General features: G+C 62.9%; 8 protein-coding genes across 8 annotated transcripts; all 8 read right to left on the minus strand.

The window, feature by feature from the left end:
• Positions 1 to 2,074: 2,074 nt before the first annotated feature.
• Positions 2,075 to 8,080, minus strand: LDBPK_030860 (hypothetical protein, conserved; the record flags this gene model as incomplete). Its single annotated transcript, XM_003858005.1, has 1 exon — positions 2,075 to 8,080. The coding sequence occupies one exon, from the start codon at positions 8,078 to 8,080 to the stop codon at positions 2,075 to 2,077; it is 6,006 nt and encodes a 2,001-aa protein (XP_003858053.1).
• A 758-nt stretch (positions 8,081 to 8,838) lies between these two features.
• LDBPK_030870 (hypothetical protein, conserved) lies at positions 8,839 to 11,058 on the minus strand (the record flags this gene model as incomplete). The annotated part of the gene is made up of 1 exon (XM_003858006.1): positions 8,839 to 11,058. The coding sequence occupies one exon, from the start codon at positions 11,056 to 11,058 to the stop codon at positions 8,839 to 8,841; it is 2,220 nt and encodes a 739-aa protein (XP_003858054.1).
• A 2,038-nt stretch (positions 11,059 to 13,096) lies between these two features.
• On the minus strand, positions 13,097 to 14,239 carry LDBPK_030880 (peter pan protein, putative; the record flags this gene model as incomplete). The annotated part of the gene is made up of 1 exon (XM_003858007.1): positions 13,097 to 14,239. The coding sequence occupies one exon, from the start codon at positions 14,237 to 14,239 to the stop codon at positions 13,097 to 13,099; it is 1,143 nt and encodes a 380-aa protein (XP_003858055.1).
• Positions 14,240 to 15,403: 1,164 nt separating this feature from the next.
• On the minus strand, positions 15,404 to 16,084 carry LDBPK_030890 (inorganic pyrophosphatase, putative; the record flags this gene model as incomplete). Its single annotated transcript, XM_003858008.1, has 1 exon — positions 15,404 to 16,084. The coding sequence occupies one exon, from the start codon at positions 16,082 to 16,084 to the stop codon at positions 15,404 to 15,406; it is 681 nt and encodes a 226-aa protein (XP_003858056.1).
• An 828-nt stretch (positions 16,085 to 16,912) lies between these two features.
• LDBPK_030900 (hypothetical protein, conserved) lies at positions 16,913 to 17,569 on the minus strand (the record flags this gene model as incomplete). The annotated part of the gene is made up of 1 exon (XM_003858009.1): positions 16,913 to 17,569. One exon carries the CDS (start codon positions 17,567 to 17,569, stop codon positions 16,913 to 16,915), a length of 657 nt encoding a protein of 218 aa, XP_003858057.1.
• Positions 17,570 to 18,633: 1,064 nt separating this feature from the next.
• Positions 18,634 to 20,727, minus strand: LDBPK_030910 (hypothetical protein; the record flags this gene model as incomplete). The annotated part of the gene is made up of 1 exon (XM_003858010.1): positions 18,634 to 20,727. The coding sequence occupies one exon, from the start codon at positions 20,725 to 20,727 to the stop codon at positions 18,634 to 18,636; it is 2,094 nt and encodes a 697-aa protein (XP_003858058.1).
• Positions 20,728 to 21,324: 597 nt separating this feature from the next.
• LDBPK_030920 (hypothetical protein, conserved) lies at positions 21,325 to 22,311 on the minus strand (the record flags this gene model as incomplete). The annotated part of the gene is made up of 1 exon (XM_003858011.1): positions 21,325 to 22,311. The coding sequence occupies one exon, from the start codon at positions 22,309 to 22,311 to the stop codon at positions 21,325 to 21,327; it is 987 nt and encodes a 328-aa protein (XP_003858059.1).
• Positions 22,312 to 23,790: 1,479 nt separating this feature from the next.
• On the minus strand, positions 23,791 to 25,698 carry LDBPK_030930 (hypothetical protein, conserved; the record flags this gene model as incomplete). Its single annotated transcript, XM_003858012.1, has 1 exon — positions 23,791 to 25,698. The coding sequence occupies one exon, from the start codon at positions 25,696 to 25,698 to the stop codon at positions 23,791 to 23,793; it is 1,908 nt and encodes a 635-aa protein (XP_003858060.1).
• Positions 25,699 to 25,743: the final 45 nt, after the last annotated feature.

Genomic DNA, 25,743 nt, shown 5'->3' on the forward strand with positions numbered 1-25,743 from the left:
CTGCCGCCGGTGCGGGTGCCCTCCTCCGCAGGCCGCCGCTGCGGGTGTGGCCGCTCGGCCGCCGCGGGGGAGCCCGTCGCCGTCGACGGCACCGCCTCGAACTCAACAATGCCATCGCTTGTGGTGGTGCTGCCAGTGCTGACGCCTTTCTTCATGTCCACACTTCTTGTCGGCGTCGACATGTCCCTTGCTGAGGCGGTGGCTGCGGTCGGCGGTACCGTTGCTATCGCTGGTGCGGCGGTGTTGGAGCGGCCAAAAAGCTCCTCACGGCGCTTCTGCAGAGCTTCGGCACTGCCGCTCGCGTAGCTGCGCAGCGATGGCGAGGCGGAGGCGGAGGCTCCGCTGAAAGGCGGTGATAGCTGGCGCAGCGGGCGCGGAGTCGCTGCTTGTCCCGACGGCGACGTGGATTGGCGCCGCGCTCCACTGCTGCGCTGCTGTTCGATGGCGCCGTGACTGGCGATGCGGGTGCCTTCGGCTGCGTTGCCATCGCCGCCGCTGCGTCTGTGATGGCCGCTCGTCTGGCTGTGGCGCTGGCGCTCGGCAAACTCGCGTGGAAAGGGGGTGCAGAGCGAGGAGGACGGGGCGCTGGTCTCGCGCGTCCGACTTCCGCTGTGCGTGGCGCGCGCATCTTCGGCAATCACCACGTCACACGGCACCTCCGCGGCGGCGTGCAGCAGACTCGCCTGCCCCTCCGTCGATAAGGCATTCGCCGACACGTCCAACAGCGTGAGCCGTTGGCACCCCAGCAGGAGAAGCTCGAGATGGCGCACGACACGGTCTGTTAGAGCGCACCGCCGCCAAAGAACCTGCCACTCACTCACGTCGGCGAAGCGTCCTCGCCACGAAGGCCCCTCCATCTTCAGAAGGGACTCGCTAAGCGCCACGACAGGCTTGTCGCCCACCTCGAGGTTGGTCATGTCGATCACCAGCACCGTCGACGGCGACGTCCTTTGCCGATCGCCAGCGCCGCTGCTGCGGTCATCGGCAGAGGTCGCGGGCACGTAGCTACAGTAGGTGTTCAGCTTCTCTGCCCAGCCCTCCGTGTCGGCGATGCCTTGGCGCCGCAGCTCCGTCGTGAAAAGCGCCTTTAGGCGCTCGGCGAACTCGGCGTGAGCTGACATGCGCACGGGGAGGAAGAGGGGGGGGGCAGTAGAGTGGGGGGAGGGGGAGGGGGAGAACAGCTCCAGAGGGTTGTAATCCGCACGAGTCTCGCGCACACGAGTGGTTGGGCTCTCCTCTATGCGTAAGGCGTGCGAGTCTATGTCTATGCGTATGACGCCGGCTGTGCGTGTGGGGCCGATGCGGCTGTACACGTGCACGTCGATACTTTGAGAGATGCGAAGGAGACGGGGGGGGTACAGGCGACATCAGAGGACGGGCAGTGGTGGTGAGCGATGGTGAGAGGAGAGGCCGGGCAGATGCTGCGCAGGACGCCACAAGCGCTCAGTGGGTGCCGCTTCGAGTGTGGCTCTCGATGGTGTTCGCCACCGCCGCCGCTGCGTCGCCTGACACGGCTGCTTACCTCCGGCGAGTACAGGCTAGAGAGCGAAGGTAAACGATTAGGGGGGGGGTGAGAGACACCGGCACGAGGACATGCATCGGCCTACGCGTGCGAGAGAGGGGCGCCGAGGGTTGCTTCCGACGTGCGGCTCTTCCTTCAACGACGCGCACATGGGCCGGTAACCTGCCTACACCCGCGTAGACGGACACGGAGCGTGCCTTCGCCACACGAACAAGACCGCTGCCCGTCGTTCACCAGTCGTTGTGGCCGACGACGGCCCAACTCCACAGGCCCAAGTGCATGCGTTCGCACCTGCGTGATGGCCGACAGCGATGACCATGCCAGTCGAGTAGGGGCTGCTTCTGTGATGGGGAGAACAGAGAAGAGTGAGGGCCACACAAGACCCGTGCACACATGCACGCCCAGATGGAGGCCTCCCAGCTCACGTTATAAGACACAGGCAGACGGATGCCGAACAAATACGAGCAACGAGGGAACAGGCGAAGAGGGAGACATGCATGGACGGGGTGGGGATAGGTAAGGCTTGATAGCTGCTGCCAGTGGGCCACCGCGTCACAGCAGCTCTCCATCGACGACGAGCTTGTACAGCGCTGGATGCACGTCACGCCCAGCAGCCTCGAGCGACTGCTTCGTCGTCTTAACGAGCAGCGCGCGCTGGAGCAGGACGCCGCGGCGATCGTATTGTCGCTCGAAGAGCTGCTGGACGACCGGATGTGCGGCCTCCCCAAGGCGGATGAAGAGACTACTAAGGTCGACCAAGAGGATCAGATCTGTTGGCCACGCGGGCGTAGCGGAGAGGGACGCGGCACCGATGGACCGCGTCGACGCCGAGGAGGTCGACACCAGTGCGTCGTTGAGCAGGCGGTCTGCCGTCGAGTTCGGGAGGCGGCCTTCGCTGCCCCCCCCAGAAGCGGCAAGCGACGAGGCGTCCTGCGCCATTACGTAGGCTGTGTAGTCGGCGAGGCTGTAGGTGAGTCGCTGGAATCGCTTCGGCATGCTTGAGAGATCGATGCAGCAGCGGAGGACGGCTTCCACTTCGCGTAGGGTCATCCCTGCCAGGAGCCGCGGTGGCTGGTACGACGACGGCTGGTCACCATGGAGGGGCTCGCCATCGCGCCGTTCCTGCAGAACCACTCGCTGCACATAGGAGAGAAGGGCGTCCACCGTCGTCATGACGGTCGTCATGACACGACCGGCGACGCTGCGCAGCAGCTGAAGCAGCACGCACACCTGCTGCGTTGTCAGAGGGGCAGCGGCGGCAGCATCACCGGTGGCCTCCATGGCGCTCTCCTCGGCCAGCTCCACGATACGCTTGCACACATTCTCCATGACCGTCGTGTCGACCTCCACAGAAGCGCGCAGCAGCCCTTGCGCCAGTCGAGTGAGGCTGTGCGCTTGCATGGTATGCACCACCTCGCTGAGACGCCTGTACGTAGCCTCCATCACCGCTGCCGTGCGCAGCCCGCACGCGATCAGCAGGTACGATACATTTGCCAGCTCCGCGGGGGAGCAGGCGGGCAGCACTCGCTCCGTGCAGTGCCGAGCAAGGATGTGCACGACGTCGTAGTCCGTCGAGCCGCGTCGCTCCGCCAGCTCCAAGGCGGCCTTCACCACTGGCAGGCTCGCGTCGTGGTGGTAGCGCGCGACGTTGGCGAGTACGGCAGCGCCGATGTCATCGTGCGGGAAGCAGTCCCGCAGGCAGTGGAGGATGGCCAGGGCAGTGGAGGCGACCGATACGAGCATGTGCGGGTCGTTCTGCAGCAGCCCGCGCACCTGCGCAGAGAAGATCGGCTGCACCGCCGTCACGCACACTGTGCGCACGCTCGCGTTACCGGCCTGCGTACCGCAACGCAGCAGACGCACCGAGAGCTCCAACGAGAACTTGCGCCCCATGTCAGCGACTCGACCGAGCAGGACGCCGTAGAGCTGCTGATGATATACGCCACCTGCGCAGTAGGCCTCAACGCACAGGACGATTTCGTCCGGTGTCAGCGTCGGGGCAGCGCGCATGGTGCGCGAGACGAATCCGCGCAGCACCTGCTGCTGCAGCTGGCTCTCCCCCGACAGCGCCGCGTAGCCGCGCAGCAGCAGCGGAATGTCGTGCACATTGTACGGCAGCTGCACTGCCTGCAGTACGTAGACGGCGAGGGTTCGCGGCAGCAGCCGCATCGCCTCCGCCTCCGACGCCGTCCAGCGCGCTGTCGCCGAGGCTGTGGGCTCCGCCTTTGCTTCTCTCGGTGTAGACTGCTGCGACTGCCGCGCCTCGTCCAAGGCCACGGCCTTCGCCTCCGTCGCCGCTACATCAACCCCTCCGGTCTGGCTACGCTGTGAGCCGCTGCCCTTGGCCGTGCCAGCTTCGCCAGCAGTGAGGTGTGCGACGACCTCGACGAGCGCGCCACACTCGCCCACCGTGTAGCGACGCTGCGCGAGCTCCTGCGGCTTCAAGAAGGACTGGAGCAGTGGCCCGTACGGGACAGTGCGCAGTAGCTGCAGGAGCGTCGCCGCGTCGCCGTCGTCGACAGCCGCCTCAGCGGTTCTCTGCACGGCGCTGAGGGTGTGTAGGATGGTGATGCGCTGTGCCACCGTCGTCGCACGCCGTGTTGCGGTTGCTGCGCCGCCGCCGGACTCCGTCGCTGCATGCAAGTCCTGGCGTAGAGCTAAAACAAGGCGCTCGATGAGTCGCCGCACCGGAAGCGCTGGCAGCGGTGCGCCAGTCGCGTGCAGGCGCTGCAGCACCGTCATGGCCTGCGATGTGGCAAGCAGCGGACTCAGCAGGTCCAGCAGCTGTAGCAGCATCGACGTGAGCGCGTCATCAGCGCGGAGGCACAGCGTGGCAGCAGCACAGAGCAGCTGCGTCGCCAACGCACCAGTTGCGGTGTCGACAACATCGGCGGTATTCGCAGTCGACTCCGCGCGGGGGACCTCCTCAGGCGTCTGCAGGGCCGTGGCCCGCACCTTCAGGTGCTGCTCCACCGCCGCCACCACGCCACGCACCAAGGCAGGAGAGACGTGCTGGACGCTGTCCGCAACGCACGTGACCACCATCACCTCGGTCAGCGTTGTGAGTGGCATCTGCAGCGCTGGCGTCGCATCGGCACCGCGGGACGCGGTGCACATGACGGCTGTCAGCGCGGGGTCAAATACGTCTATGCGGAACATGCGCAGCGCGGCCGGCTCCACCACCACCGTGTACTCGGTGCGCAGGCGGTACAGCAGGTGCACCACCGTCAGCAGGTAGTGTCGATACCGCTGCCGAGTTGTGCTGGCGGACGCGGCGGAGGATTTACTCGACTGGGTCATGCTGTTCGCGACGGCGGCTGTGGAGGCGATGTAGATGGTCAGCAGCTGATAAACGGCGAGGCCGCTGTTGCGCGCGTGGGCGGAGTGCGGATGCCGCGCCAAGCCGTGCGACTGCCGCGACAGCTGCGATAGCAGTCGCTCCAGCCGCTCCACGACCGCAAACGCCCACGCGACCGCGCCTGCTGCGTCGCCCTGACCACCGTCCCCAGCAGCCCTGCCGTGCGACTTATTCAGAGTACTGTGTAAGGCTGTGAGCTGGGCGACGGTGTCGGCTGGCATGCCGCACAGAATGGCTGCCGTGCTCAGCCGCAGCGCCACCTCTGTCAGCTCCTCCACCGACATCGGTACCGCCGCGGCGGTAAACGAGTGATGATGACACCCGACAGTGCCGTGGCTAAGAAATCCAGTTGCCTTGCTCGTGCCGGCACCGCTTCCAGAGCCAGCACGCTCCAGACCTGACCCCAGCAACTTCACCGCCGACTCCGTGAGGCGTGGCAGGAAGAGCGCCGGCAACAGCGCCAGCGCCTTCTCGACGTCTTCCGACAGGGCTACGGGGAGTGCAGGGGATCGGCCGCTCCTCCCGGCAGCAGCGGCTGCCGAGGCGGGACTGCGCAGGCTGCCACTGGTGAGGTCACTCACGTCGTCGCAGCCCATTTCCGCCAGCCGAGAGCGGAAGGCCTCCCAGACGACCTCGAGCGCATCGGCCAGCGCCGCCTCCCGCCCTTCACGCTGCAGCAGCGGCAGCACCGCCTGCGTCAGCATCTCGACAGCCGCGGCGTCGCCACGGAGAAGACACTCGACAAGCGCCTCCAGACCAACGAAGAGGAGATGGTTCACCTGTCGCCGGTACAACGCTGGGGTAAGTATCGCCGAGGCGGCCGCAGCCATTCCGTAGCCTTCGGTGGCGTCCGAGGCAGTTCGCCGCTTGCCCCGTTTGCTGCTGTTCCTCACACGGCGCTTCCGGGCCGCTGCAACCGCCTGCGACTGCGAGCTCAGCATCGCGGTCGAAGACAACACAACAGACGCGCCAGGCAGCGCCGCCGCGCCAGCCGCACCCGCCGCCATGCGCTGCATCAAGTTGAAGGTGCTGGCAGCAGCGCCTTTATGCCCGCCGCCCTTTCCTGCTGCCGCAGCGGCGATCACCCCTGCTTCCTCCTGCGCTGCAACGTCCTCTTCCCCAAGCTCGTCTGTGGAGCTGACGACGACGCGGTAGCTGTCCTTGTTGCACTGCGCCAGCATCCCTGCCACTTGATCCACGAGCACCGCGCGCGTGCGGACTGGCAGAGGGGTCGTGGCGCACAATGCGGAGAAGCGGTTCACCGCCCGCACCACGTCAATGACATCGCGCGGCGGCAGCGAGACGCAGAGACTGCTGGTGAGCAGCGACTCTGGTGGGAAGCCAGCGCACAGCATCGCGTACAGCAGCTCCGTCAGCGGGCTGTGCAGCGGCGGGCGCGCAGGTGGTGCGCGAGGGGCACCAGCCTTCGCCAGCGCATCGATGTGCTCCTTTTCCAGATGTTCCATCAACTGCGGCACACGCTGCGGTCGCTGCCGGAGGTAGGTGACGGCAACGGTGCACACGTCCGTAATGATCTGCGCGTAGCTTGTGCGCTCCGGTGAGAGTCGGCGCAGCTCCGCCGTCACCGCTGGCGTGCAGATGTACTCGAAGAGGTCTGCGCCCTTGACGGTCTCCGCGCATCGACATGCCTGAAGCAGGATTCGCTGGCACGCTTCCTCAACTGCACTTCCCATTGCCGGTAGGAGGACCACGCCGAGCTCCTCGATCCACCGCATGCAGCGCAGGATGTCCACAAACACCGCCGCTACCACATCAAGACCGCTTTTGTGGACGGACGCCTCGAGCGCTTGAAGGTGCGACGCCAGTCGGCTACGCGCGTTGTCGCGCCACGTTGTCCACTCGTCCACGAGGACCGCGTCGATGGGAGAGACTCCGACAGATGCCGCCACCGGCTTTGAGTGCGATAGCGCAGAGGCGGCCTCCACGGCCACCGCACTGACAGCAGCCATCAGGAGCAAGGTGGTTGCGTCGCCATACGTGCTTTCCACGGAGGACGGCAATGACGACTTTCCCGTCTCACTTCTCGCCGCCTCCTCAAGCTGTCGGACGAGTGCGTGCGCCGGTGCCATCAGCCGTGTGAGCGCCTCGAGCACGCGCCTGCGGAGGGCGATTTCTTCACGGCTCTGAACCTGTTGCTCCCTGCTCAGGCGCTGGCTCAGCGCGATGGTCGTCCGCCTGTCCATCTGACCTCGGTGCACGTCCATGAGTGTCCGCAAGACGAGCGCCACGGAAGCGCACTGCTGCCGCACCGGCTGCCCCATATCGGCTTCAAGTCGCGCCTGCAGCGCCGACAGGTATGAGGACCATGCTGCCTCGTTGAGCTCGGCAACATCGTCCGAATGGCACACAACCTGGTGGTGAACGTGCAGCAGCGTGAACAGCTCCATCGCTACGGCCTCGCTGCGCACCAAAGCCGGCGTGCCCTCTACGCGCCACCGCGTCTTCCCTACCGCTGTGGGCGAGGCGAGGCTGCCGCGCAGATCGCCGTCGACGTTCGCGTGCCCTCGTGGGTAAAACATGGTGTACAGCTGCGGATACGCGCTCGGCTCGTTCGCGAGGACGGATAACAGCTGCGTGCGTTCAGCCACGCTTATCTCCGCCGGCGGCGCGCCACCGCCGCCGCCTCCGGTGGAGGCCGTGTTACCCTCACGGCTTGCGCCTACGGCGTTACCCGCCATCGTGCTGAGCTCCGACGCTGCCACATTTGCCGAGGGTGAGGACGCTCCACCGGCGACTAGGTGGCGCCGCTGTCGCTGGCAGCGGCGCCGGAGCGTCGCCCACTCCTGCACAGCATCGCTGAGGTGCACGGCGCGCTCAACTGGAGCGCTTGCAGGTAGCGGTGCCGCGGCCTGCTGCCGCGTTGCTCGCTGCTTCTTCGGCTTTTTCGCCGTCGCTGCCGGTACACCGTCATCAGCGGCGGAGACGACCTGGCGCCTTGTCTTCTTCGCAGACGCCGCTAGTATCACACCTGAAATAGTCAGCGCGCCAACATGAGTGCACGCCCGCGCAGGTGTGAGGATCGGCGCAGAAGAAGCTGTCCTTGTTACCACGGCTGCTGCTTCGGCGCCATCAGTGATTCTGACGGCCCCGAGTGGCACGTGCCACACGCGGCGCACCAGGCTCGACGACGCCGACGACGAGGGACGCTGAGAGAGCCGCGCGTACATTCGGGAGGACATCGTCTACGGTCGCTGGAGGCGGCGCCCCCGGGGTCAAGTGTATGCGCGTATGTGTTAAGTGCGTGTCGGTGCACCCGTTTCAGGATGACCTCTTTAAGGAGATATGTACGGCGATCTCTGTGCCTGCCTGACTGTCGACTGCGTCTGTGAGTGTGTCTGCGCGGTCGGTGATGGGCGCTTGGGAGTGCGACCAGGCCGCGGATTTCCCTCTTCTTCGCGTTCCTAGTCCAGCAGTCGGCCGGCTGTCCCGCGGCGGCGGGGCGTAGAGGAGTCGACGGGGTTACGCTTTTCCAAGCAGCTCTGTCCGCGTACGCGTGTGCGTGTATGCGCTTGCTCATGACTTCTCGGCGCAGCCGTGGAACGTAGCAACAACAGCAGCGGGCACGGCGTGGGCATGGGTGATGGTGAGTGGAGAGGGAAAGGGAAGGCGATTGGCGGAGGTAGGGGCTGAAGCTGGAGCGTCATGGTCGATAATGATTTGGAGAAAGGGGAGGGAAGGGGCTGCAGCGACGGCGGCGGCGGGGTGTTGAGGGCAGTGCAACCGTCAAAAGCACGATGATACACACACAAAAAGGGCGAGGGCGTCTCCGTTCACGCCAGCACACGGCCTGGGCACCACACACACACACACACACACACACACGGCCGCCCAACAATAGACCGCAAGGGAGGCGAGAGGACACGAGAATTACTTGGTAGGCATCCGCGCATCGAACGCCGGAAATTCCACCAACGCACTAATGAGGTTCACAGTACGCCTAATAGAGCCTGCCGTGCCGCAGGATCGACCGCACGTCGGGAACCACCAGCAGGCACTCCAGCAGTGACAGCAGCGCAAGCAGCACTTCATCCTCGTCGTCCTCGGTGCCGTCGTTGGTGGCCATGTCGTCGCCCACGCTGGAATCGTCTGAGGTTCCGCCTGCGACGTCGTAGTCGTCTGCGGCTTGCACACTGCCGGCACCACCGTTATCCACATTCGACGACGCGTCGGTAGCGGTGCGTCCCTCTAATGGACCGCCTGCATCATCGTCGCTGGTCTTGAGACTGTTCTGCGGCTGCACCTCCACGGCGCCACCACCGCTCCCTTGCTCGTCGCGACCGCGGCTCCCACGTCGCCGCGTCGTCTCGCGCGCCGGTGGAGCCATCTTGGACAATGCAGGGATGTACGGGGGTATGACCAGTGCATTCTCCGGGTTCACGAGCGTGCACTCTTCCGAGTTGTCGATCATGACAAGCAGCTCCGGCGGCACCTTGAGCAGCCGCAGGTCCTTCACTAGTACCTTGGCGTGCTCGTTCATTGCAGCCTTCTCTACGGCGGGAAGGCCCGTGTCGACGCCGCCGCGGTCGGCGGCTGTGCCAACAAAAACAGATGCCGTCAGTGCATGGTCGCTGGCTGCCGTCCCACCGCTGCCCAGGAAGGATCCCTTGGCCTCGGAAGAGAGTGTGTTGCCCCACGCACGTGTGGAACCCCTACCACCGCGACCGCTCCCGTTGACGTCATCGTCGGTGTTGGTCGTAGAACCGCTGTGGCGGCCGCCAATGCTGACCGCTGAGGAGAGGCTGCCCAACGGCCTGGCGCTGCTGCTGCTGCTGCTGCCGTACACACCACCTCCGGCGACGCTACCGCCGCCGCCTCCACTGCGGTCGCAATCGCTGGAGCCACGCGCCACGCTGCTGCGGCCTCCATCCCCACCCGACCCCAGGGGCAGTCCGCGCATGCCTGCTGCCGCGCACATCTTGCGCAACAGCCCCCGCGGGACAAGCCGGCAGTCCTGCCGGTAGTAGCGGTACTTCAAGAGACCGTCCGGGTCGATGCGCTGCAGGATGGTGTCGGCGTACGGCTTCGACGCGGACGTGAACAGGACGAGGTTAAAGAGCTTCGCGGCTGTGGAGAGAAAGAGGCGGGCGTACGGCCGTTCCCACACGTGGAAGAGCTCCGCCCCCGAAGCGGTCGGAATGACCTCCGAGAAAGTCGGCGGGCCTGCCATGTTCGCCGTGGTGGTGGAGACGTGGCACAGAGTCTCGTCAAGGTCGATGACCAGCACCTTCTGCCGCGTCGCCGGGTAGCTCAGCACATGGTGGGCCGTGATGCTCGCTATGAGGTGCGGCGCAACGCACGAGCTCGAAAAGTCCAGGTTGCGGCTGCTCACACGCTTGTAGACGACCGAGGAGGCCTGACGGTATCGTGCCGCCGCCGCCGCGTTTGTGCGGTGCCGCAGCGTGTGAGGTGCAGCGCTCGAGTTAGAGCTGCTGTTGTCGTCCGTCGACGGGTCGCCCAGCAAGCTGCTACCGCCGGTACCGCCGCCACTGCTGCTCGTACGCAAAAAGTGCGGCGGCCACTGCGGTTCCGGGTGACGCGTTGGCATTGTCGACACCGTCGGCTGCTGGATGGGGCCGACCACGATGCTCACGAGCTGGTGAAGACTGCGTGAGGTGCACAGCGGGTGATGCGGTGGGACGAGGAGGCGACTGCGCACGGCCGACATCCACCCTTCCACTTCGCCCTTCTTGCCAAACAGCAGGCGGCGCTGAATGAGCGGTAGCCCGTCATCGATGCCGTCGCGCCTGCCGTTGCCCTCGCCGGCGCACTGCCCCGAAGCTGTGGCTCCTTCTGTCGTTGAAGCGGCGGCCACGGAAACGCTTACCTGCCGCGCTCCTTTCACGTCCGCCTCGCTGTCGGCGTCGTTGTCTTCCCCCTCGCTAACACGGCCGTAGCTCCGCTGCGCCATGCGAGCACTCGCACGCGTCGATTCAGCAGCGGTCGCCGCAGATCGCTGTGCCTCCACAGCTGACCGCGACAGCGGGAAGGTGCGGTGGCTGCAGCCGCACAGGAAGAAGAAGAGCACGATGACGCTCTCCTTCAGGTGGATGAAAGACTCCCAGCCATCCGAGGCAAGACTCGATATGGAAGTGATGACGTACGGGAGCAGCACGGCATCCCAGAGCCACCGCGCGTACTTGACGATGTCGGCCAGCATTCCCCTCCTACCAGAGGACCGATGCGCCGATCCTTTGCCGGCAGCCGACTGAGCGTCAGCCCTCCGTCACACGCGGAGGCGCACGCACACGGCCGTAGACGTGTGCTTTCTCTCTCTACGCTTGTGAGCGAAGATGCGCCCGCGCCTGGGTGCGTATCAGACTGGGCGTTTATGCTGACGAATACTTCCGTTTCTTCGCTAGCGGGAGAGATATGGACGGAGGGAGGGAGAAGGGAGGGGGGAGTTGCATCGAAGCCATTGAGCGAGTTCGCACATTCGTCTCCGTAGATCCGACTGCTGGGGGCGGTGTGCCTGTGCGGTCGCGCCGCCTACACCGAGAGGGCCACAACGGCAGGCATAGAGGGTGTCTCTCTCATACAGGGGCATCAATACACGCATGTGCCTGTACTTGTGCACGGACAAGAGTGCTGTCCCACACGTCTTTCCAGCCTCCTGTCTCACGAGGTGAAGACATGAAGGGGGTGGTGTGGGCGAGACTCACCCTGGAAGCACAGGCAGTGAAACTGACGAGAGATAAGAGGCCATGATGTCGCTGGGGCCCTCATTCTCCAAGAGAAGGTAAACTAAAGCGTGCGCTGACAGGCAGAAGCAAGACAGCGCTGGCACTGGCCGAAGGATAGAAAGCACGATTGCCCCGCCCCCGATCTCGTCGCACCGTTGTGTTCCCGAGAAGAGGCGTGCAACGATGAGTGGGCGGTGCGCAAAGGGAGGGGCACTCATACTTGCCCGCAGGGGCCGGCGCACACTTGCCTTCGCTGGTTTAGGGGAACGATGTGAGCAGGAGAAGCGAGAGCGAGAGTCCGTCGTCAGCACTCGCACTGTGCAACGCACGCCTTTACCATCGCGTGTCCATGCGTATGTGATGCCACCCGGGCAGCGATGATTACTTACTGATCAGCGAGTGGCGCCGCCGTGCGAGTTGGCGCACGTAAGAGGAGACACGGATGGAAGAAAGCGGGAGAGCGGGATGGTGACACGAAGGGAGGGGTGTGGTGAGGGGTGCAGCGAACCGACGAGCATGCTATAAACGTAGCACGGGGGGGTTCGGGGAGGACATCGACCCTGGTTGACCATGGCGTGCGCTCCGACGGGATGCGCCCATCCCATCTGTACGCCAGGGAGAAGGCAGGAGGAGACGACGGGGTGGGGGTGGGGGCGGCGGGGTGCGAAGTGTCATCGTACACGCGAAACAAGCACATGGAAGACACAAACAGCGAAGCGCTGTCGGAGCCCTTTGCGACGCCCTACGCGCCGGCCCGAACCCCTCCGTTTCCTTCTCCCTCTGCATGCACCTGTCATGCCCTGCATGCGTGCGCATCGCTTGGCAAGCCGGCTTAGAAGAGATTCCAGAGAAGAACGAGAAGGGGCTCACACGGACATACGCGGAGCTTAATCGGCTTGTCTCACAGGAACGAGTTAATGGGAAGGTGTGCGAGGGGCGAGAGAACAGGAGGGGCCACTGCGCGTGAACCCGTGTTTCGATGGCAAGGGAAGTCCCGCACGCGCCCACGTCCTCGACGGCGTCCTTCTCTTCCCTCCCTTGTACCTCGCTCTCCTTCTCCTTCATTCCTCTTCCTTAGAAGTCGCTAGTACTCCTTCGCTGTTAGCGGGCCTCCACACACATGACTCGCGCGCGTGCGAGTTGCATTGGGGCCATCACAGGTGTTATCTGTATCGGCCCTCACCCCCGACCTTTTCTAGCCCTCACGCTCTTGAGCCCACCTACACATTTTTAAGCGAAGCAGACGGCGAAGTTAGGAGAGAGAGGAGGGCGGAGGCGGCACACAGAGACATGCGTATGCGTACACGCGTAGGCGGCGCACACGCGCGACATTCGGCAGAGACACGTGCTGCGCCGGCAGGTGAGCAGCCGAAGGGGAGCAACAGCCACGAGACGCGACGACGAAGAAGGCGGCCAAGGCGTTGAGGGGCAGAGGTGCCGTGCTTGGGAAAGAGATGAGGGGGAGCGAGAGGGATGCCGAGCCGTCCCTGATCACGTCCGTGGGCGTCTTCTCACTCACTCTTCGTCTCCACCGACGTACCCGTCGCCGTCGCCATCGCCGTTGCCGTTGCCGTCCCCGTGTGCTACCTCAAACGGGTTCGCCTGCTGCGCCTCGGCGGCTGCCTCGCGACGTTGGCGCTTGCGCTCGAGCCTGTCTTCGCGCTTCTGACGCTTGCGCCGCACGTTTTCATCCTGCAGGGCGCGTCGCTTCGCCTTCTCCGTCTTGCGTGCGCGCACTTTCGACGCGTTCACCTGCACCTCGCGCAGCGTCTTCTTCTCGGTGCGGTGGTAGATGACCTCGCCGCCGGCAAAGCCGTTCTCGACCTTGCTCAGCTGCAGCGTCATGCGCGGACCGATCTCCTGCAGCTTCACGCGGCACTGCTCTCGATGCTGGCGGAAGGGCTGCACAAGCGGCACCTCCTCTCCCTCACCGTCCGTGTCTGACCAGGCGTCCTCGCGGTCTAGCACCTCGTCGATGCTCTCCAGCGTACCTAGCTTGGTGGGACGTCGGTTTTCTAAGAGCTTCTTTACTGTCTTGGTGACACCGACGGTGCGCGCGTTCACGTAGTAGTGACGCACCTCCACCACGTGCTCGACGTGGTCGTAGTGAAAGAGGCAGATGCGCTGAATTTCGCTGCTCTGAATCGTCTGCACGTTGAGCGATGGAAACAGTGCCTTGAACGTGGCCATCAGCAGCGGCACTTCCGCGCGGTGCGCCAGGTCGGGGTGTGTGAAGTTGTTCAGCACGACGATCGGCGCCACCTCCCATGCGGCCCGGTCGACTGCCACGGGACGGCGCTGCTTGGCGACGATCTCCTTGTGAAGGGTGAAGCTCAACACGCGAAACGACAGCGTGGGGCCGTTGAAGAAGCGCATGATGCGCAGCGACGTCCCCTGTGATGGGGCTGTAAACAACTGCAGGTGCGAGGCGCTGAAGGTGGCGGCTACGGCGAGGAAGTCTTTCAGCGACTTGTTCTTGCCGTGCAGCTTCTTGCTGCTCCACGGGAGAAAGACATTGCGCCACTCGTGCATCAGCGAGCGCACGTGAACGCCGACATCGCCGCGGTAGATGATGATGGACTTGGGTGTTCTCTTGTCTGCCTCGGTTGTGTCCAGCTTGCCCGGCATCGCCGTGCTGCCCTTCGCTGTCTTGCCCATTTTTGCAGTGATTTCGTCTTTGCTGTTGCGTTCGCTTGAAGTCGTCGATCAAGCCGACGAAATAAGAGTGCGTGAGGGAGAAGGGTGTCGATGTGTGGGGGACGCAGCCTACAGTGCGCGGGTCGAGAGACTGCGATGGAGAAGGCAAGACCCGTAGCTGATGAGCGTGGGTGCGTCTTTGTACGCGCACTGGGGCGGGCACAGGTACTTGCACACGGGGAGAGAGCTATATGTGTAAAGGGGGGACAGAGGGGGCTGGGGTGGAGGGGGTGGGGACTGCCGTGCCCGCAGTGCAGCGCAATCTTCTACGGCTCACTGCAGCTCGAGAGAGAAGAGAAGAGAGGGGAGGCGCGGCAAAACAGGAGATGGTCGTGCTGATGTGTAAGTGACAGCAGGTAGATAGAGGTATGTGCATGTATGCGTTTGCGTTGGAGAAGAGCGCGCAATCCACGCACCAACGACGACATGGCAACATCCTTCACAGACAGAAAACAACTCTGTGCCTCGCCGCACAGCAGAGTCACCCCGAAAACGGAGGACTCGCAGAAGGACGAGAGAGGAAGCGGCGTTGAAGGCAAGATCGCTGCCGCAATGATCGAGGCGGTCGGCGCCTCTGCAAGTGTGCGTTTGCCTGCGCGTTGGTTCGAATGCATGCGTGCGCGTATGTGCAGATGGGTAGGAGAGAGGAACAGCGATCGATATCTGGTGAGTGCACGAAGCGACGGCTGGGTAGGGGGAGGGCGAGAGAGAACTGAGGCAATGACTCCATGCTCCACCTCCCCCATCTCCAACCGTGTCGCGCGCTGACTCGCGTGCTGTTATTTCTTCGCTCACTTTCTTGCCGTACGCGAGAGGAGAGCGACAACCGAAAAGGGCAAGACGAAGCGAAAACGGAAAAGGTTCATCCTGGGGCCGGGGGTGGGGTAGGGTGGGGAGTCGGCGTGGTGACGAGGCAGGGCGAGGGCGGCTTCTCTTGCCTCCTCCAGCGCACACAGAGTGCGTGCCCCACCCTCTGATGGCAGTGGGCAGTCCCCGCTTCTCTACTTCTCGCTCTCTTCGCCGTCTTCGTCGAGAGCTTCGCTGCACCTGTGGCACAACCCTTATCCAGCACCCACGAACCATCACCGCACGCACCGATATGAATGATGATAGGCGATGCGGCGCCTACCGAAGCCAATAGCCCGGGTTGACGCACTTCCCCTCCACCAAGGCGTTATACTGCGAGGCGCACTGGGAGACGATGCTCAGCGCCGTCTCGGCATCCTTGATCACCTTGTTAAAGGCAAACTCGTTCCTCTTCTTGCCATCCGGCACCTTATAGTTCTCGAACCAGTCGATGATGGTCGCTTGCAACTCCTGCGGCACCTTCGACAGCATCCCGTAGCCCTCGCCCGCCGTCGCCGACACAGACTCGACGATGATCTTCCAGTCGGTCTCGCCCTCGTCAATCAGACCGAGCACACCGAGGATGCGCACTGGTCCGTAGGTGCCCACGCGATGCGGCGTGCCGATGTGTACGACGTCGACGGGGTCGCCGTCGCCGATGCACTTGGTGTTCGGGTCGATGTGCACCGGATCCTCCCAGGTGCGGGGCAGGAATCCGTAGTTGAAGGGCATGTCGCCGTACGAGAAGTACCGCAGCGGCTGCCCCTCCTTGCTCTTGAAAATGTCCTGCTTGATGGGGTTGTGCGGCTCCTCCTTGCTCAGCTCGAGCTTCGCGCGCGTGCCCTTCGGGATCTCAGTCACGCAGGTGAGGACAAGCTGATCGTCAGAAGCGCCAGCGTACAGGGGCAAGTCGTGCCATGCCGACACTATGGCGTCTGTGGCGCCAACTTTGTAAAACATGCGCCACGCCTTGCTGCCGGCGGGGCCCTCCTCCGTGGTGTTGTAGACGGGCAGGGCCACAGCGCTGGCCGCCGACTTGCTGCTAAGGAGTCTCAACGCTCGACTCAGCATCTGCGTAAGAGGTCCTGCTCAGCGAAGAAGAAGGGCACACGCCTATGCCTGTGCGGATGCTGTTGACACTGTGCGGGTGAATGAGTGGCGAGGGAGAGGGAGGTAAAGGGCGTGGGGACAGCAAGTGCATGCGCACCCGTCATCGCGCTCGTAGGCCGCGAGGGAGCCCCGCATAGGCAAGTGGCCGTCGACAAACGACAGGGAAGCGCAACCGTGTTTGCCCGTATGCGAGGAGGAGTACATACACATATACGTCCACACATATACGCACACACGCACACACACATATATATATATATATACGCACACCCGTAAGCACGTACACGCGCACGTCTGCGACCCGCCTCATCTTGGCTCGGCGGAGTTGCACAGCGCGCGCACAAAGGCAATAGGGATGAGGGAGAGAGCAAGAGAGACGAGGCGCAGAAAACGCGGCCGCAGCCAACGTACGCGCAACGGGCAGAGCATCAGATGCAGCCGTCCACACAGCGCAAACGTATAAACGGAGCCTCTCAACAGCTTACGATCAGTAGCACACCGCAGGGCTGGAGAGAGGGAAGCAAAGGGGGGGGGGGTGGGGTGGGGGAGGAAGCGGGGCTGCTCGGGGCCGGTGTCTGCGCGTGTGTGAATTAGTACTGTCTTCGCTCTCGCGCTGTCTCAGCTTCCCTCCTCCCTTTTCTCCTTCTGTTCCTCTTTTCAATTTCTTCGAAAAGCAGCTCAGCCGAGAATGACTCCGATGCAACTGTTGACGCCCTTTGCAATGGCACTTACCACCGGGCTGAATATCATGGAAGCGTAGGAGAGTGCAATCTTCAGCGTCTGACGCGCGTAGGGGATGTAACTAAGCGCGTACCACAAGATGCACGCCAACTGCACGAGTGCGAAGAACACACACAGCAGTTTGGACTGGAACCACAGCGCGCTTAGCAACGTCATCACAATGGAGATGACATACAGACACGCCGCTTCGAACCGGTTCGCCTCGAACATGGTGCGCAGCTGCTGCGCGCACCCGGCGAGAAACATGGTGGAGCACATACAGAAGATGTTTCCGCATGTCATGAAGAAGCTGAACTTCTTCGGCCGAAACCACATCGCCATGCCCAGGAGGATGAAGAGGATGCCCATGCCCATCATCATGAAGAACCCAGTGATGCGCTGCGTGTAGGTAAGGTCTGTCATCTCAGAGAGCCCCTCCATGTATCCTTGCTCTGGCGGCATCTCCGCCAGGAGCGCCGTGTCAGGCGGCGGTTCATCGGACACGAGGCTAAGTGCTTTGTACTTGAACTGTGACCAGTACTGGTGCAGCTTGTTCTCACCGTCATCCTGCAGCACGCCGGGGTTGCGCTGGCGCCCCGAGTCGACCATCGTCATGTGTCGCCTCACTTTCGATGCGTGAATTCGACCTCTCTTCCTCGTCAGGGAGAGAGGGGTGGCCGAGTGCTACACAGACAGAGGCTGACAGGCAGACAGAAGACGGATGGAAGTGACGCAGACAGGGAGGGAAGAAGCGTGGTGGGTGGAGAGGCGATTAGGTCACAAATGGAACACGCGCGCGGCCCTTCCTCGATAGAGGGGACAGAAAAAGCACAACAACGAACACGGCCAAGTCCACTACGCATTCCGCTCTTCGCCTTTTCGCAGCAGCAGCAGCAGCGCTGCAGTGCTCAGGAAAGCGTTGGGTTATGCCGTCACGCACAGATGGACGGCGTGCACGCGATCAAACCGAGCGTTGTGTGGAGAGAGGGGTGGATGGGAGTGGGACACGGAAGAGTAGATGAGTGACTCGCTCGATGATGTTGCTGTCCGTGGCAGTGATGAAGACTAATGCCGTTACGACACACCCATCAGCATCGGTAGTGCACAGATATGTACTGACACGTGCACACACGCATGCGGGTCACGACAAGGAAAGGAGATAGACGGAGGCAGAGTGGAGTGAGTAACGAGCGGCATTCGGCAAAGGCGGGGGAGACGATGAAGCAGAACGTCACCAAAGGGGGAGAAGCGAGCGGACAAAGGGTTGGATGGAAGGGGGAGGGCGCATCTGTCCTTGCGAGAGAGAGCGGCAGCATCAGCACCGTTCCAGCTATCCTGGCGACGATGGAGGATCTGCCTTGAGAAATGTACTTTCGTTGTGGAGCGGGGGAGGCGACACTGGGCCCTGCGATACCACTCGCTGTGTGCGTGTGTGTGTGTGTGCCACCCGCCCGCCCACCCCGCCATCGGGGATGCAAGAGAGAAGAGGCCCAACGAAAGAGGCCGGGGGGAGGAGGGGAGGGTGTGCCGCACGTGAGAGGGGCAGCGAGACACGTCACTCACACCGGTAGGGCAAATCACACGAAAGCGTGAGAAAGAGAAACGAAGGCGCCGAGGCTATGCATTAGGAGGGGTGGGCAAATAGGGAAAGCAGAAGGGAAGGGGGGGGGGCGGGTGCGTCAGCGCGAGCGGTCGTACTCTACGACTCCGCCGACGATCGTGTAGGCGACGTGCGGCTCCTGGTGGCGCGGCCACCACCGTGCGTTCGCGCCCTCCACGCCTGCCATCTGCTCCATCTCCTCGTCGTCCAGCCAGTCCGCCGTCCACACTGTGATGTCAGCATACTTGCCCACATCTAGTGTGCCGAGGTAGTTCTCCATGAACATGCCGTGCGCGCCCTCGTACGTGTACGTGCGCAGCGCCGCATCCATGGAGATGCACTCGGCGGGATTCCAAGTGTCGTGGTAGCGCCGCACTGCAGTTGCCGCGCCGGCGGCTGTGTTGTCGGCCGGCGGCTGCGCCTGCTGTTGGCTCCTGTACTGCGCCTCCTCCGCCACCAGCGCCGCCATCACGTCCGGCACGCGTGTCACCGCGCCGCGCAGCCCGTCGTTCACGTCCGCCGGCGCCACTGGCCAGTCGGAGCCCAGGTCCACGCGGATTTTCGCTGCCAGCAGCGTCCCCCACATGTACGACGTGCCCTTGCGGCGCTGCCCCAGGAGCATGTCCACGTAGTCGCCATCGAACAGAAGGTGACAGGGCTGCATGGACGCGATGATGCCGTACTGCGCCATGCGCTTCACCTCCTTCGTCATGTTGGACATGTGCTGGCAGTGCTCCACGCGCGAGCGCGGGTCGGCGCGGAAGCGCGCAACCGCCGCCGCAACTCCTGCCTCCGCCCCGCGCTCACGCAGCCAGTCCGCCGACGCGCACAACGCGCGGTTGACTGTTGCTACAGCGCGATCGCCAATCGCGTGCACAACGCACTGCAAGTCGTGCGAGTGCGCAACGCGGATCGCGCTTTGCAGCTCCAGACGCGACATCGTCAACAGTCCGCACGGGCACTGCCTGCCCGACCGCTCTTTCAGGATCGCACTGATCGCCGCGTCATCCAGGTCGCTGTCGATGTCGCCCTCCGTCGTCACATTGTAGCCATAGGGCCGGTTCATCGCCGCCGTGCGCGAGCTCAACGACCCGTCCGCGAACAGTTTCACTGCGCCTAGCAGCAGGTAGCCGCCGCCGGCCGCCGGCGGCGTCATGGTAAAGCGGTACGGCAGCGTGAAGTCGTCGCTGCGGCCCGACTGCACCGCGTCCGTCGTCATCACGCGGTAGAACTTGTCCATGAAGCGCTCCACATCGTTCAGCGGCACGCCGTACCGCACGCGCAGCCGCATCGCGCCCTCACGCTCCATCTGCGCGAGGAAGTCGATCTCGCTCACGTTGTCCGTGTACGTGGTCGACATCATGGAGAAGACGGAGGTGAAACCGAGCGAGAGAAGGTGTTCAGTAGCAGCCTCGAGCGCACGGCGTTGATTGGCGGGCGTGTCAGCGGTAGGCGCGTAGCGCTTCGTCAGCTGGATGGCGTTGTCGCGGAGGACACCGTTCGGCTGACCGTTCTCGTTCAGCTCGATAACGCCACCCTCGACGGAGGTGATTAGCGGCTCGCCATCTTCGGCACCAGGGATGATGTGGCAGCTGCGCAGCGCGACCGTATTCATAACAGCGGAGTGTATGTCCTTACTGTACATGACCAGGTGGATCTTCGTGCTCACCTCATCCAGCCACTCGCTCGTCGGCGAGCAGCCCAGCACCGCCTCGCTCCAGCCGACGCCGTACACCCAGCCGCCCTCCTCACGGTTGTAGCGGTGCTCCACGAAGTCGCGAACGATTGCTGTGAACTGTGTCCTGCTCGTCGCAGAGCCCAGCTGAGGTGCGAGCAACATGCGACCGCCGTCAAGGAAGTGCACATGGGAGTCGATGAAGCCTGGGTACACGGCGTGGCGGTGCTCACAGTCGATGACGCGGTACGACACCGTGCGCGGGCGGCCACCCACCACCGGCTGAGGGGTTGCTGCTGCCGCATCGACGGGCTGCGCAGCCACTAGCGCGCCGTAGCGCTGTTGCACCTCTGCGGTGCTACCGATGAAGCTGATGCGGCCGCCCTCCACCAGCAGCGCGTCAACCTCCGGCGGGTACGATGATGGCACGGTCGGCTGCAGAGCCGAAGCGCCACGCCACACACGCCGCGCGTTGACGACGGCTAGTACAGAGGTCATGGCGTCGCTGCCCTGTGCACGGGGTGGAGAGTGTGAGGCAGAGGAGAAACGACTGCTTAAAGGTAACCAAAAAAAAAACGTGTGCGACTGTCACGCGCCGGTTATCGAATTACGGTCGCGGGCAGCAAGCGTGTGAGCCCCGAACATCGACGGGCGAAGGGGGAGGGAGGGAGATGGCGCTAGGCCGATGTGCGGTGCGGGAGCAGCGAGGCAATGAAAGCAACACGGAAACTTGATGCCCCGTTAGTGTAGTGTAAACGTGGAGACGAACGCGCGTCCTCACCAGGGTTCAGGGGCGCACAGCGAGTGGAGGGAGAAACGCTACAGAGGCGCAACTCCCCCACGCACGCACCCACTGATGCGCAGCGAGTGCAAAAGCTGACGAGGAGGTTGCTGGCGCAGCGGTGCCGCCGCAGTCGGTTGTGTGAAAGGACATGGACACAGAGGAAGAGAGGCGGAAGTGGATGGGTGGGGAGAAGGCAGACGGCAGAGCCTTTACAGCCCAGCCTTTACTTACCCCTCCCCCAAAATGGGCGCAACACATACACATAGGCGCAAGCGCAGGCAAAGACGGACAACCCCTACCTTGAGCACGACTCAGATCATTCGATAAGTGTAGCGCCACGGCTGAGGACCTTTACGGAGTCCGTCCTGCGAAGGCAGCTCGCGCATCATGTACTTGCCAAGCGATACCACTGCCGCGTTTTCCTCGTGTCCGCCTTGCACCCCTCCACCTTGATTGTTGCCGCCCGACTGCAGCTCATCCGCGCGCAGGCGTCGCACAAAGCGCATGTAGTTCACCTTGCCACCAAAGGCACGCAGGTAGCAGCAGTTCTTCACCATCAAGGAGAGCGGCACCCCGTCGCAGTCGTCCCGTAAGCTGAAGTGCGGTTCTTCTTTGCGGAGAATCGTCATGAGCTCGTGCAGCTTGAGCGCCACCTCATCATAGTACACGGCGCTAGAGTCGTCCGCGCCCTTGTCAGAGGCGACATTTGCGTCAGAGTAGCTGTGCTGCGCAGCTCGGCGCGTGCCTGATGCGAAGGAGGCGGCGGATATCACGTTGTTGTTCATGACCACCTCCACCGGCAGCGGCGGACCGTAGCGGAGCAGCGCGCGGTGCACAAGAGCATCAAAACGCTCCTGCACAGCGCTGTTGCCGGTGTCCGCATTCACGGCGTCATAGTGCGATGACGAGGTCGGCTGTGCGGACCCGGGGACGGAGTGCGCCCCATCCCCTGCCCCCTGCTGCCGCCGCCGTAACTCTTCGGACTCGTCCTTCCATTTGCGCAGCGGATCTGCGGCCCGCCAGTTCGCTTCCTCTTGCGCTAGCGCGTCTGCCTGCGCCGCTGCGGACGACTCGGCCGAGCTCAGTGGGTTGGTGAGCCCACTGCGCCACGCGCGCTGCTGTGCAGTTCGTGTGCGCCCCGGCCCTTGGCGTTTCTGCAGTTTCTCCAGAAGTCGAGTGGACTCCAGCACCGTCTCACGCGAGCGTTGCCGGCCGCCGCGGCAAGCGCTGTTGGCGACGGTGGCAAGCCGTCGTGCTGCTCGTCTCTCCAGAACAGGACACAGCAGTCCCTTGAACATGTAGTGACTAGTGGGCTGAAGGAGGGAAAGAGTAGAGTGTGAACTATGACGCGACGGCGTCGGTGTAATTGTTGATGTTGTGCCTGTCTTAAGCTACGGATCACACAACGCGCGGAATTCAGTCACGTGCGCCAGCTGCGGCTTGCAGGGGCGTCACAGGTGTGACTACCGCTATTTAGCAGCTGCAGCCTTTCAGATAGTGAGTTGATGGATGCAGAAAGGAGCGCTGATAGCTGAACGAAGGCGATAGCCGAGGAATAAGGGGAACACAGCGACGGATGTAGGGGTAGCATGCTTAAACGCACGTGCAGCAGTGCTCGTTGCCGAGAAGCGGAAGAGGAGTGGGGAGTACGAGAGTTCACGCCTCGGGGTACCTCTTCAAGCTCCAATACACACGAAGGCAGCACATACACGGTGACGCCACCCTCCCATCTCGCTCTCTCTCTCCGGCTTTGAAGGATGGCGCGCATTTTCAGTGCTTTATGCATCGTCAGCTCGATGAGCGTTCACTCGTGCGCAGAGCCCAGAGGCAAGAAGAGGGCGGAGCACGAGAGAGAGACCGTTTGCAAGGTGCACCCCCAGTGAGTGTGCGCATGCCTTCACGCTGAAAGGCAAGACTGGCCATGCCACCACTTCGGCCAGCCGCTTCTCTCCCTCTCATCGCCTCAATGTCCGTCGCTTCGCTCAACAAGGAGTGCAAGCGTCCGCCCGTCCCCGTCATGCTTTCGCTAGACATCATGTGCGCTGTTTCGTTTCCCTTTCATTTGCCTTGCTGATGCTCATTTCTTCGCGACCTGGCGTCGTCCAACACCGGCGCACCGACACAGCTCCGCGCCCCTCATGCCTGCCGAGGCGACCAATCATCTTTGCGTGCCCCCGTGCTCTCCGCCTCGCTCTTTCTCTCGCCCCGCCTACCCCTCAACTGCTGAAGCGTAGGCACGCTCTCCGTGGATGTGTACCGTGTTGAGAACGATGCCTTGGCAACACGGCACTCAAAAGAGACAGTCGGTGTAGGGACGACGGCAGATGACGAGAGAGGAGGAAGAGCGATGGCAGGAGAAGCGCCGCCTCACAGCTGCAGACAATTTTACAGAGACGTGAATGCAACACAAGAGAGAAGAAAACGGAAAGAGAGCAGTTTCGCGACACGCGCACGAGAGAAGACGCACAACCGCACTCGCGAAATCCAAAGAGGAAACAATATCAAAAGAAGACAGCACACACACACACACACACACACACAGGAAAAGCAACAAAGGGAGAGACGGGAAAAGGGTACAGAATCAGGGAAAGAGGCGTCGGCTGCGTGTACGTGAACCGCCACCTTCTGCGGCTGTGTGAGATCGACAGTGTCTATGTATTACGCATGCACTGCATCATGTCCACACGCACACAAGCACGCTTCCTACAGAGAGGGGAGGGAAGCGGAAGAGGGTAATACAGTGTACTAGCGGGGCCGCCTTTTTCTCAAATGTGCCTTCACGCGTGGCGCTCGAGAAGGGGAATGCGTTCCCCTGGCGTTCCGGCGTATGATCGTGCATCGAAGGCACTTTGAGCGTCGGCAGAGCAGCGCATGTCTCGGTGTCGCAAGTACCCCCACGCTGCAACTGCTGCGGAGGCGAGGAGGAACACACAGAGAAGGCTATACGCGTGTGAGCGGTGCGGCCAGGTCAAGAGGAACGCGCCGGTCTGCGACTGCTCGTATCGCTGCACGGCCTTGCCCTCCTTGCTCCGTGGGGAGTAGACCAGATAGGACATCATCATGCCGCGGTCCTCGTGTTGGAGGGCATGACAGTGGTACACCACCTCGCCAACGTACGTTGCCGCCTTCCAGCGGATGGTGGTGACGCCGTCCAAGATCGGAATCGTGTCACGGAACTCGCCGCTGTGTACGCCGTACATGGCCATGGTCTCGTTTTCGTGATTGCCCCCGGGGCGGGGCTCGAAGGAGAGAAACTGGAAGTGGTTGACGTGAAAGTGAAGGGGATGCGGTCGCTTGTCGGTCGGATCACCGTACACGCGCGCCGTCACAACCGCATGCAGCGGCACTGTGAAGCCGTGATAGCCCTCGATGCGCCTGCCGATCTCGCCTTGGAAGTATTCATAGTGGCACGTCGACGAATTCTGCAGCGATTGACAGTTCGGCCCCTGACCGAGGACATAGTACGGCTTTGTGATGGGCAGGTCCCGCTGCGAGAACGAGATCTCGCGGTAGAAAGTGTTTTGACCTTTGAGCTGCAAGTAGCCAGGGGAGTACTTGTGCATGGTCACGGGGAAGGCTACAGCGCGACCACCCTTCTGGTGCTTCCCTCTCGACTTCAAGTAGAAGATGGCGTCTGAGGGGTCGCCAGTGTGGGACACCGGATACGTCCCCTCCTCGTCGCACACCACGACCAGACTGCGTCGCGTTGCCGTCGTGAAGTACAGCCAGCCCTCCACCACCTCGACAGTGCGGGGCAGCTGCGCGCCATCGATGGCTGTCATGTGGAAGGCGCACTGCTTGGGGAGCGACATATTTATGTAGCACGAGCCTGCCGCAAACCCGATGCGCAGCAGCATCGGATGGCCACGCTTGACCCTCACGGTCGGGCGATGCTGGCCGTTCACGAGAAACAGCTCGGCCGGCATCTCGTACTCGTTGCCCTTGCGGTCCACAATACGCGGATCGAATGGGAGGAGGGAGCTCATCGCGGCGTCAAGGCTTGACATCGGCATCCCGTCGCACCTTTCCGAGGTGTTAAGGCGATACAGGTGCACCATGAGAATCTGCGAGTCCCAGCCATGAAAGGGGTGCCTTGGGGTCTTTGTAAAGTCGCCTTCCCCCACATCGATGGCCCCGAACATCCCACCCATCACGTGATAGTAGACGGCACCGTGGGAGTGCGCATGATACCAGTGAAGGCCCGGCTCGTGATCGCGCGGAACATTGATCGTGTACACCAGCGTCTCGCCCGGGAGTGCAACTTTGAAAGGATTGTCCATTTTAGGATCGCTGTGCATGCCGTGGAAGTGCACGTTCGTGATGTTAGGACCGTGGAGCGTGTTCATCCGACCTGTCATGTTGGCCATCCCCTCCTTTCCCAGGTCGTTCACTAGTTTCAAGACAATTCTACCGCCAGGGTTGACCTTCAGCGTGGGGCCGGGAAGCATGGGCCCGCTGTTGCCCACTTCATATAAGCGTCCCGTGTACTCGAAGAAAACCTCTTTCCCATCGATCCACTCGAGCGGGATGGAGACCCGTCCGGTGCGCACGTAGAGTGTGACCTTGGTGTTGCTTCTGCCCCTAGGAAGTATGACGGGTGATGAGACAGCATCAGCGGCATTACCCGCTGCTATGTGCCGGCACACAACAATGGCCAGCAGCAGCAAGGCGAGCGGTGCACGCATGGCTCCTAACCAAAGCGCACGCGCTTGAGCAACTACCACACGTAC

This window comes from Leishmania donovani, chromosome 3, assembly GCF_000227135.1.
Source record: "Leishmania donovani BPK282A1 complete genome, chromosome 3".
Lineage (NCBI taxonomy): Eukaryota > Euglenozoa > Kinetoplastea > Trypanosomatida > Trypanosomatidae > Leishmania > Leishmania donovani.